General features: G+C 40.8%; 1 protein-coding gene across 1 annotated transcript in view; it reads left to right on the top strand.

The window, feature by feature from the left end:
- The window catches only part of LOC146618083 (polypeptide N-acetylgalactosaminyltransferase 14-like), a 264598-nt gene that overhangs the window by 44694 nt on the left and 207261 nt on the right, over positions 1–12643 (top strand). Inside the window, exon 4 of the mRNA XM_085372113.1 lies at positions 2160–2329. Within this exon, the coding sequence (XP_085228239.1) occupies positions 2160–2329 (170 nt within the window). The remainder of the gene's footprint in view (positions 1–2159; positions 2330–12643) is intronic.

The raw sequence follows: 12643 nt of genomic DNA on the forward strand, positions 1-12643 counted from the left end.
GGATGGAATAGAATTCAACTTTATTGTCATGTCACAAGTACAAGGCAACGAAATGCCCTATTGCTTATTGAATGCAAACAGTTTGTTTCTAGTTTGTCACACTTTTCACAGTTTGCAGTGTTTGCCGCTCTGCACACCTCTGCACTGCATACCTGTGACCTTCCAGTAACCACTTGCCAACTGGTCGGGGAATGTAAATTTTTCCCTCGTGGCCGGTGGTTGCCTCACGGTTGCTGACAGGTGTCTTGGCCTGTGTGACTGGGGCCTCTCTTTTTCATGCAATACTGCATTGACACATTTAATTGATCATCATGCTGGATGACTGACTTGATGACTAATTGCCTCATTGATCTGTTGACTGGCTAACAAGCTACATCCAAACTGGGCTTTTCACAATGCTGGCAGCAGTGCAACAATGCAATAACATGCATGTGTGAAAAGCTGTTATTTAGAGGTGTATTTGGCTGATTTGTGCCCTTAAATGTCTGTAACAAGAAGAGGTAAAGTGGTGCGCCCCTTTTCCATGTTTGTTTGTTTGGATAGTTCAGATTTAGAGCATCACATAATGAAGAATTACAACTTCAAAGTACAAACCAAACAAGCTGCCGAGAGACAAAAATGCAGCGTTTAGTCACAAAATAAGCAGGCAGCAAAGAGGATGAAAAACTGAAGCACGGCCTTCATCTTGTTAAATACCAAAAAGCAGGAACTGAAAAGCTCTCTGAATCTCCCTTAAATAAAATGACCCCTAAAAGCTCTTCAGATGCTTTTAAAAAGCCCTCTGCTGTGAGCAGCAAAGAACATGTGTGAATAAATCCAACGTTCACTAGTTCAAATGTTCTGATGACTGATAAAATAGAAAAAGATAACTGTGAACCTGATGCTTTTTTTTTTTTTAAGATTACATCACGTTGTTTCTTTTCTTATATGTCAAAGATGATTTTGAACACATGGTAGATCTTTTCATTGTGTTGACTGCCTCATGCATTTGCCCACTGCAAGCTAACTCGTTTCTACTGCACCATTGTTCAGGAACCAGAAATTGCCATTTTAATCACATGTGTCCGCTAATTAACATGTCAGACTAATACAATGCTGGACTCTCATTCACCAAAACTGAAGCACAGACTTGTTGGAAGGGCTGTACCACACGGCAACCATATTTATCACTAGCACACAGCTAGCAGCTACGCGTGTCAGTCGAAACACTCACTATTAAGCCTGAGGAAAATCCAACATGAGTGAGTTAAAAAACAAAGTTTAGTCCTAATGCAGTTATTAAAAAAGGAGTGATGGTGTTGGGTCTGTGTTTCCACAAACCCCGCTAATTCTAGAGACTTATTCATCATGAAGAAAACAAGACAGTCGATCGATCCATTACTTGTGCAAGGGAGGCCTCGTCTGTGTCCAGCACGACAATGACCCCAATGGTGGCCTCCTCTCGCTGCCTTTTATTGACAATCCTCAAACAATAGTTTACAAAGCACCTCCCCTTGCAACCCCCCTTTGGTTACATAGACAAGGCACTGTATGTAAGTGTGTGTGTGTGTGTGTGTGTGTGTGTGTGTGTGTGTGTGTGTGTGTGTGTGTGTGTGTGTGTGTGTGTTACCTCCTGCTGACCAAAGGGTCATAAACCCAGGAAGTTTACATCAAAAGAAACAGATCTTTCAGATAGGATGTATCTACAATAAAACCTCCCCCAGCACAGAGTGGCTGGAAAGGTGGTCAGGATCAAAGGAATGGCTTTGATCCTACTGCTTAAACTAAGACTGTACAAATTTAAGAAACACAATGGCAACATTCAACAATTAGACTTAACAGATGGGCTCTAAAGACAAGACACATTTTTATGCCACATTAAAACACATTTTTTTCATGGTCTAAGTTGGATGTTTTAGCACGGGCACCTCAGGGGAATGACTCCCTTTTGCAGCCTGTCTCAAGTGACCGTTTGGCACTTCTTGTTGGCTTCATTTTCAGCACCTAGGCTGATATAACTGAAATAAAACAGAGCAAACTGATTTATTTAATATTTTGATTTAACAAACAGAAACTGCATCTTCTGTCTTCTGTTATACCGCATCAAATTTGATGAGAGTGCATTTCTCTTTTACATGTGATCATTAGTTCTCTTTTTAACAGCTTTGACTGATTTCCAGATTTCAGATGCAGAGTGGGAGGACATGTTGGAGGGCTTTGATGAGCGGAGTTACCTGAGCGCTCGGCGCTGGAAGCCCGGAGATGACCCGTACACTCTGTACGCTTTCAACCAGAGAGAGAGTGAACGCATCCCCAGTGATCGAGCCCTGAGAGACACTCGACACTACAGGTACAAAACCACAGAGTGCAGTATATAAAACGAACATGCACAAGTATAAATGACAACACACAGAGAAGTCTGACACAATACAACGTGTGTTGTGTTAAAGACGACAGACGAGCTTCAGAAAGTGCAGATTCTTTGTAGCAAAATGTTTCTGCAGCACCTGAAAGACAAACCTCTGGAGGACTCTATTTATTACAGGCAGACTCTACAGAGTTATGTATAAATCTATCACAAGTTTGCATCCCTGCATAAAAGGAGAGCTTATCACACAAAACAAACTCATGTTGCCTGCAGGCATAAACAAACACATCAACAAACACACAACAACACCACAGATCAGCTTTTAGTATTACAGGTATGTGTGCGCACATAAGCGCGCACGCACCGAATTAAAGCAGCAACTCCTGGAGTTCGTAATGAATCCCCTATCTGTACTAAAACAAATTTAGATTATGGAACCAACACGTTTTCATAGAGAAACCACCAAATTACAATCCGCCTGTCCGCTAAGAAATTAAATTAAACCAAAATAGAAATCCTCTTAGCAGAGCGCCGTCTTCCTCTGTTGGAAAGACGCTCAGCAGGAAGATAAGGAGCTTGCCGCATTGACAGCAGCTCCCTACTTGTATATTTCAGGAGATAAAAACTTCCAGGCACTTGTAGAAGGCGTTCAGAGGTCCAGTGTTGTTGGTTGAGATCGTGTGGGATACACAAACACGGCTTTTTTGCTGAGATTCTGTTTCTATTAGGCTTTCAACAACAAAGCCACGTCTTTGCATTGATATATAATTTTTTTCTTTTTACAATTTTTTTTTTGAGTTTTGTTTCCTGGGTTTTTCTCACCCGGCCATAATTGATGTGCCTAGAAAGTCTGGGAGCAAAGTTTATCCACCCGACGTAGTTTCTAATGATTAACCCACACACTGGGTGGTCTGTTTGCTCCTTGATTTCAAAGCAGAACCAGCATTGCATCTAGTTTGCAAACTTTCTCTCGTGCTAAAAAAATAGTGCAAAATCTCTTTCTGACTGACGGAAATAACATTAAGCGAAGAAAAAAAAGCCATGCCAATGTTGAATCTGTCTTCATTTTAGATCAAAACAGTAAGTACCAAACTGCAGTACCAAAAGTTTTTCAGGAGTCTCTAAGCGGCAGTGAGATGCACTGGATCCACCTGAGTTGTGCAATATATCTTAGATCTTTAATTAAATCAGGGAATAACAGAAGCTGTGGGAACATAAAATGAAAAATGGAGTGAAAAGGATTTTTTTAACAGTTTATATATAGATTTATAGGTTTTTGCTATGCCCCCCCCTCTTTTTCCTAATTGACCTCAGTGACATGGAACTCTAATTATTGCTCCAGACCACATGGTCCCATAAATTAGACAGCATATCAGCTTCTTAGGTCCTTATGTAAAATCAAGCCTTAGAAATCTCGGTGTCGTATTTGACAGCTCGATGTCGCTCGAGCAGCATTCTAAGCAGCTGGTCCGAAACTGTTTTTATCATTTACGGAATATTTCTAAACCCAGACTAATGGTATCAAAGCTTGAACTTGAGATGATTATTCATGCTTTTATTTCTTCTCGTTTAGACTACTGTAATGGCCTTTTTACTTGTTTTAACAAATCAGCCTTAAATCGTCTTCAGACTGTGCAGAATGCTGCAGCACGTCTCTTAACAGGCACCAAGAGAAGATCGCATATCACTCCAGTCTTGGCCTCCCTTCACTGGTTGCCTGTAAATTTTAGGTTTCATTTTAAAATTTTAGTTCTAACCTTTAGGGCCCTGCATGGTCAGGCTCCTCAATATTTATCTGACCTGCTGAAACCACATACATCTTCTCGGGCTTTAAGGTCATTAGATCAGAGACTGCTGGTGGTACCGCGCACTCGTTTTAAAACTCGTGGGGATCGGGCCTTTCAGACTGTGGCACCATGGTTGTGGAATTCTCTCCCACTGTCTCTTCGCTGCACGGACTCCATTGATTCTTTTAAGAAACAGCTGAAGACATTTGTATTTAGAAAAGCATTTGATTAATTTCTTCTTATGCTGTTTTATAGTTTTATTGTTTTACATTGTTTTATTTACTGTTATATTGTTTTTATATTCCCATTTCCTGTGTTGTAAAGCACTTTGTGATTTTTATCTGTGAAAAGCGCTATATAACTAAATTTTACTTACTTCCTTCAAACATCGGGGAAAACTTACTTGGTAATGGATAATGGATTTGAGTGTAGCTTTAGGTCATGCCCTTCTATGCATCCAGTTGACAAATGTTCAACATGCTACTTTCTTCAGACATTCGTTATGCTGTTTAAGCTCCTTCAGCTTGCTTAAAGTGTGTCTACAAGCTGCTTTGCAACCCATCTTCATCCCAGTTCTGTTCTCTTTGAGGGTTTTGGTGCTGCTCATGGAGGGGCGTTGATGTCCCATACCACAAAACATGATTACAGATCGCAATCCTTTTCATTTTTTTCATGATTTTTTTTACTAGTATATGTATAGTATATTACTTCATAGTATATGAAGTACATGTCCAGCTTGAACATCCGTTGTCCTGTTTTGCACATGTGTATGTGAGCCAGTGTTTGCTGTGTGATTAACCTCCTAAGACCCGAACTCTTCCACAGCATGCATTTTTAATTTCTCTTTGATATTTGGGCATATTGGGGCGCGATGAATGTAAAAACAAAGAATTTTTTACCTTATTTTTGTTTTTAAGAAAAATGAGAGCCACATATGAGGATATTCGTTTAAAATTTTGATAGAACAGTAGCAGTATAATGTCCTTGTAAGTGGATATCAGGCCCTTGTAGAGCAAAATTAAGTAGTTTGGTCTAAATTACCCAAAATGTGATGTCCACATATGTGGACCCCAGGTCCTAGGAGGTTAAAGGTTACAAGGCAGCTCATGGTGACCCAGCTCCCTAAGAGGAAGCTGCATGTGGGTGTTTGTTGGGTGACTGTTGGTTTTGGCAGTCGTGCTGAACATGGTCATGTCCTGATTGGTTGCTGCTGCTGTGGCTGATGGTGATGAGCACAGCAGGTTACAACCTCACAGGCTATAATCTGTTAGCGTAGCCGGCATGTACATCACTGTGTGCGGATGTGTTTTGACGTGTGATGAGGAGATTGATGTCTGACTCAGTCATAGCTTGTCTGCTGCTTCCAACACTGACTGTGTGCGCGTGTGTGTCTGTGCACAAGTGTGAGTATTTCTGAGTGTTTATCCATATGTGCACGCTAATGTGCGTAAGTGCACATTGTGCCGATCGTTTGCATCATCTGCTGTGCTACCGGAGGAGGGAAATTCACTGTCGAGCTGACATAAGGCGACTGAGAAATGTGTGAGTTGTGTGTCTCATTGTGTGTGTGTGTTAGAAAAGTGAGAAGGATGTGTAGGAAGGGGGGACCAGGGATACGCTTACACATTAATCTGTTAGCAGGGAGGTAGGGGGCTGATGGTGCTCATTTATCTCATATAGGACAGCGAAGTGTGCGTGTCTGTCTGCACGCATGTGTGTGGATGGGGAGGGGGGTTGCTGTTATGTGATTATCTGTTAACTCAGTTACCTTGTAGCTGTAGATCACAGGAGCACTTGGCAGGGGAAAATGAAGGCGCCTCATCCTCTTTTAGGATTGGAAAAAAGAAGAAAAACTGCAGTAAAATCTTTGACTGTAGCTACTGAGGTATTCTTAGAAACACCTTCTTTTCTACTGCAGAGTCATGGAGGTACTTCCTACACCTTGGCAGGGTTCCCAAGAGGAACTATTTGGCTTAAATTAAAGGTGGTGTGAGGGCTGGTGGGAAGGAAATTGGATAAGACAAGACAAACGGATATGGGAATGATGCAGCTGGGAACTGCGTGCCGTGTTTGAATGTTAACCTTATCTTAGGTGTTTGATTCAATGCCAAATATTTTCTGTTCTCACCTTTCACAAAAATAAGCACAGGTTTAACAACTTGGAGGTTTTGATACCATGGTGATGTATGCTTGTTCCCATTACTTCTATGTGCAGAAATGTAAAAAAAAAAAAAAAAAAATCCAAAACAGACAAGAAAAGCATTTCCATTTTGTCTAGTGAACATATTTATATGTTCAGAAATATTTCTGCTTATGCTGAAAATCAGTGGCCCCATCTAAAGAAACCAAGTCCAAGGAAATTGACTGACAGGCCATCTCTCTAAAGAAGCAACTCAGCAATGAACCTTGAAAGCTAAATAGAAAGACACAAAACCAAGAAGAATTTTAGATTACCACTCTAAAGGAAAGCACCAGAAGCGAAAACACAGCAGGTTTAGTGAAGCTGCTTCAGGTCTGTTATTTTCCCAGTGGGGCAAGGATAAGCTAAAGATTAGAGAAGCAAGCTTTTGACCTGAAGATGCTAGGTTCCATATTGCCTGCAGGCTTGGAGAGATCAGGAATCTATAAGATCCGTAACCCCTGATGGTAAGACTGTGGCTGCGACCACAGAGATGAATGCAGTGCAGGTGGAAATTGTACGATTTCCGAGTTTGTGTATACAGGGGGTAAATGTGTCGGCAAGAGAGATGCAGTTGGTAAACTATAATAGATGATTACTTAATATATGATTGCAAGGTGATGGAGTGGTTAGCACTATTGCCTCACAGTGAAAAGGTCCTGGGTTAAAATCTGGGTGCTTGTAAGTACCCCACCTCTTACCCCGGTCCCAGCTGGTTGCAGCAAATGGTTGCTCCTCCCTGAGCCTGATTCTGGTGGAGTTTTCTTAATGGTAAAAGGATGTTTTTCCTTCCTGGTGTCACCAAGTGCTTGCTCAGATGCGGTCGTGTGATTGTTAGGGTTTTATCTCTATTATTGTAAGGTCTTTACCGCACAGGATAACGTGCCTTGAGGCAACAGTTGGTGTAATTTGGCATATATAAATAACATTGAACTGAAAAGTATTTTTGAGGTTGGGCTGCTTTCACCAACAATGCCAAAGCCTAGCACTGAAAACTAAGGCTACTCAATTAGCCCTAATCTTCAATTAACCGGAAGGCAAAAAGCACAGTGACAATTATTTCATGATCTTGAGTATTTAACATCATTAATTATGAACTCACTGAATTTATTAAAAACGTAATAAATGAAAAATGTGGTGGCTGATTCAGTTCAATCTTTGACCAAAGTCTGCCTTGGTAGAGCCACCTATACCTGCTGATCTCTTCAGCAGGATGTCTGCAGATGCAGACAGGGGCAACAAGAGGCCAAGGAAGCAGCTGACTTAGCCCAAGTTGACACCATTGCAACCACGAGCTTTTCATCCTCGAGGTTTAAAAAGGGAAGCTGTGTTCTTTATTTATAAGGTTTTTAGCAAAAACAAAAAAGAAAGAGGTCACAAAACAGTTGCAAAAGGGTAATTGTTTCATTCCTGTTATCTTATTTTCATAATCACTAAAAGCCAAAATTATAATTGAAATTAAAATCTGATTAAACAGCCAGCTCTACTGAAGGTAACTCTGGGCTACAGTGTGGTTAGTATATTTTATACATTAATTTTGCAGCTGTATGAATCTCACATTGATCCTCAAGCTGTTTGTTGTTTGTGTCTGTGCGTTGCAGAGTCACTGCATTAAGAACAGTGGTGTTCAGGTTGGTAGGGGGTCCAGAGAGGTGTGGAAAACAATTTCTTTTGAAGCAGTGTTTTGTATATTTATTTATTTGTATTTTTGAAGGGAAGGCAGGATGTCCAGGTTGTTACTGCGTATGGGGGGAGTGCTTCTGTCTCTATCTTGTGTTTGACGGTGGAACAGTGGAGTGTATGCAAGAGGAAAGAAATGAGAAGAGAGCTACAAACAGCTTAAGCAAAGATAGGAAGATAGAAGAGAGAAGGTGATAAGAGAAAGAGGAGGAAGAAAAGTCAAGTGGAGATTAGGGAAGGGAGAGAAGGGGAAGTGGTAGAGGAGGAGACTATAGGTGAGATGGGGGGAGATGCCACAAGCTGCTGAGAGGAGAGATAATTGCCACATGCAGAGCTGAGGAAGCTGTGTATGTGTTGGGGTGTGTGTGCTTGTGTGCGTGTGTGTATAAACCACTCCACTTCAGTGCGCTGCTATTATCTCGGTGAACAGGGGAACCTCCCTCTGTCTGCTCTCCGGCAGACAGTCTATAAGCCCAACAGCCGCTTCGCTGCAGGGATTAGATCCAAGTAGGGAGACAATGGGCTGATACAGTACAGGGAGGAAACATGTCCTACAGTTATGCACAATAGGTTGATATGGCAACAGGAAGTGTGTAAGAAAAATGTTTTAATGCGTGAGTAGACAACAAAAAGTGATGTTCAGTGCAAGACAAGTTGTTAAAAAACAAACTTTTATGTATTGAAGAAATATCGAAAGCACTTTTATCAACATGCCATAGAGAGAAATATCATCTGTATATACTGTCTCACTATCTTCAAATGCAGAAAATATGCATAAATATATTTTACACATTTTGTTCCACTGACTTCACTTTTATACACTATTTGTCAAAACTATTCGCTCGTACGCCTTCACACTCATTTGAGCTGAAGTAGCATCCCATTCATAATTCATAGGGTTTAATATGATGCCGGCCCACCCTTTGCAGCTTTAACTCTTCTGGGAAGAGTTTAGGGGTGTGTTTATGGGAATTTTTGCCATTCTTCTAGGAGTAGTTTCGTGAGGTTAGACACTGATGTTGGACGAGAAAGCTTGACTTTCAGTCTCCACTCTAATTCATCCCAAAAGGGTTCTGTCGGGTTGAGGTCAGGATTTTCTGCAGGCCAGTAATGTTCTTCCACATCAAAGTTGCTTATCTATTTCCTTGTGGACCTTGCTTTTTACACTGGTGGGCAGTCATGTTGGAACAGGAAGGTTTCCATCCCCAAATTTTTCCCGCAAAGTTGAGAGTATGAAATTGTCCAAAATGTGTTGATATGCGAAGCATTAAGAGTAACTTTCACTGGAACTAAGGGGCCTGAAAAACAACCCCACACCATAATACCCCATCCAACTTTACATATTCATACAAGTACCGTTCTCCAACTGCTAAACCCAGAGTCATCCATCAGATTGCCAGATGGAGAAGCCATGAAGCTCTCTGCACACTGTTCTTGAGCTAATGTGAAGGGCACATGATGTTTGGAGGCCTGTAGTGGTTGAATCTGCAGAAAGCTGGCGACACCTGCGCACTATGCACCTCAGTATCCACTGAAAGTGGAACTGTGTGTGGAACTGTGGAATATTTATTAGTGAGGAAATTTCATGACTGGACATGCTGCACAGGTTCATGTTTTGTTTTTATTTATTTTATTTATTTATTTTTTTAACCAGTGTTTTTCTATATCACAGGAAGTATTTTTATTTCTTTTTTTTCTTTTCTTTTCTTTTCCTTTCTTTTTCTTTTTTTTTTTCATGCGTTTTAGGTTAAAAGACCTCACCATGTGGTTGAAAGAATGTTGGAAACATTGTTTGGCTGTCTGTTGAATATCCTTTCCTTTAGTTTCTCACATGGAGCAGCTTCCTTTAGATTTTTCGTACATGATCTTTTTATTAATTAGAACAAAAAATAGAAACACAAAATACCAAAGGGCTGATTGTTTGGAAATTAAGTTCAACATGCAGGCAACAAAAAGTGTCTGAAAGCATTTTGGATGCAGAAATGCTGCATTATACTTACATTGCAGTTTTGCTGTTAAACCATGACCATTTTTGACTATGGACACACTTTTACTGTTGCAAAGGTATTTTTTGGGTTTATTTTTGCACAAGACAAGATTTATTTAAGTATTTTAGGTCAAACTCCTGCACGTTTGCTTTATTTTGTTACCTGAAAAATTTAAAATACAGTATTATGACAAGCCCTCTGCTGTCTTGGAAGGAGTTACAGCCTCCTCTTTAAAAGGTCATCCTCCAACTCACCCATTTGGTCACTGCCCTCTTGTCTGTTATGTACTTGACACAAACCGTCTTTGGTGATTACTTTTTTGTTAGTTTATCTTCCTATTTCTATTATACTCATTTGTCTGTGCTGTCAGTTATCAGGCAAGGCCCTAGGGAGAAATAATGGTATTAAAGTGGTTCCACAGTCAGCCACATTGAAGCTGGTGTAAAAACATTAAAAATGTGTAAAACTATCATCCTTTCTGTCCTCTGAAGCACATCTGAACAACACACACTGCGTAGCATACAATTTGTCATTTTCTTTGTTTTGCCTCAGTGGAAGATGTGATAACGCTCCAGTGTTTTGTTGTTACTGCTCCAAAATGGAGGCATCTCTCCTGCAACCAGACAGTGCTGCAGGGAGAAAAAACCCAACAGTCCATTCAGTCACTTACTAATTATTTGATTACATTTTGACCCTGTGATGCTCAAACACTTATTACTAACTAGATCATGCAGTCGTTCAGCACTGCCCTGCCTGTGCGTGTGAACGTGTGTGTTACATGTGCACACTGGCGTCAGTGTCCTTTCACACTCAGTCGGCTACTTAGTCATATTTCCATGAATCACAACAAGCAGCTAAACATTAATCACTGTATTAGCTCTGGTGCCTCCCACGCTAACACTTGTCATCCTTCTCAGATCACAAGCCTCGAAAATACACAAAGAAAAAATCCCTCTGAACTCTGACGCTAAATGATTTTTATTATCTCTTGTCAGGCTTGCTTATTTGATTACCTGCTCTGGTGATGAATGATCAGAGTCTGGTATCAAAAGCAGATGGAAGAAACATAAAACAACCTCGAGGCTCACATTTTCTTTATATCGATGTTCTACGAAAATGCTCGGATGTGGAGAAAAAAAAATACAGGTCTGACCTCCAAAAAGTATAAACACCACCCACTGCATTACTTTATTTGCTTCTTCCCAGTAAGCACAGATTTGGTGATTTGTAACACATTAGATGTCTAGACTTTTAAAGTGGAAGCACTTGACTATAATATCATCAGTCTTCTTGCAGACCTTCAAATAACCGCCTACTGGTTAGATTTATTGGTCATTCATGTAAGTCAGGTGGTGTGTCCATTGACAAAAAACTGAAGTTTTCTTGTTGATTGAATATTATCCTTTCAACCAATCAATCGAGTTTACAGAGGGTTGATGTTTTTGTTGTTGGCATGAGTTTTGCACTGGACAAATGTCCCTGCAATAATAGATACAGAGATAATGCAGAGACAAACACAACAATTATATGATCCCCCCCCCCCCCCAAGCTCTTTGGCGACTGTGGGAAGGAAAAACTCCCTGTTAACAGGAAGAAACCTCCAGCAGAACCAGGCTCAGGGAGGGGCGGCCATCTGCCGTGGCCGGTTGGGTGAGAGAAGGAAGGCAGGATGAAACACATTCTGTGGAGGAGATTAATAACAAGTACTTGTTATTTAAATTATTGTAATCATTAGGTTGCAAAGCAAAGTTACAGATGTTGTACATTTTATGCTGGGTAACAAAAAAAGTATAAAAGAATGAGTATATAGTTTATTTATAAAAACCTGATTTTCTTGATGAAATGTGGAGGATGAGTTCAGTAGCCGCACAGCCTGAGTGTGTTAAAAAGCGTGGTACTAGGGTGATAAGTCCTTTTCCTACTCCTGGCTCCTTATCTTTCCATCTATGGTGTGTGTTTCTTGTATGGTTGTGTCCTAATACAGGGAGTGCAGAATTATTAGGCAAATGAGTATTTTGTCCACTTCATCCTCTTCATGCATGTTGTCTTACTCCAAGCTGTATAGGCTCAAAAGCCTACTACCAATTAAGCATATTAGGTGATGTGCAACTCTGTAATGAGAAGGGGTGTGGTCTAATGACATCAACACCCTATATCAGGTGTGCATAATTATTAGGCAACGTCCTTTCCTTTGGCAAAATGGGTCAAAAGAAGGACTTGACAGGCTCAGAAAAGTCAAAAATAGTGAGATATCTTGCAGAGGGATGCAGCAGTCTCAAAATTGCAAAGCTTCTGAAGCGTGATCATCGAACAATCAAGCGTTTCATTCAAAATAGTCAACAGGGTCGCAAGAAGCGTGTGGAAAAACCAAGGCGCAAAATAACTGCCCATGAACTGAGAAAAGTCAAGCGTGCAGCTGCCAAGATGCCACTTGCCACCAGTTTGGCCATATTTCAGAGCTGCAACATCACTGGAGTGCCCAAAAGCACAAGGTGTGCAATACTCAGAGACATGGCCAAGGTAAGAAAGGCTGAAAGACGACCACCACTGAACAAGACACACAAGCTGAAACGTCAAGACTGGGCCAAGAAATATCTCAAGACTGGTTTTTCTAAGGTTTTATGGACTGATGAAATGAGAGTGAGTCTTGATGGGCCAGATG

The sequence above is a fragment of the Diplotaxodon limnothrissa genome, linkage group LG15 (assembly GCF_057381915.1).
Source record: "Diplotaxodon limnothrissa isolate DT_005_m linkage group LG15, D_limnothrissa_male_GT1.1, whole genome shotgun sequence".
Classification (NCBI taxonomy): domain Eukaryota; kingdom Metazoa; phylum Chordata; class Actinopteri; order Cichliformes; family Cichlidae; genus Diplotaxodon; species Diplotaxodon limnothrissa.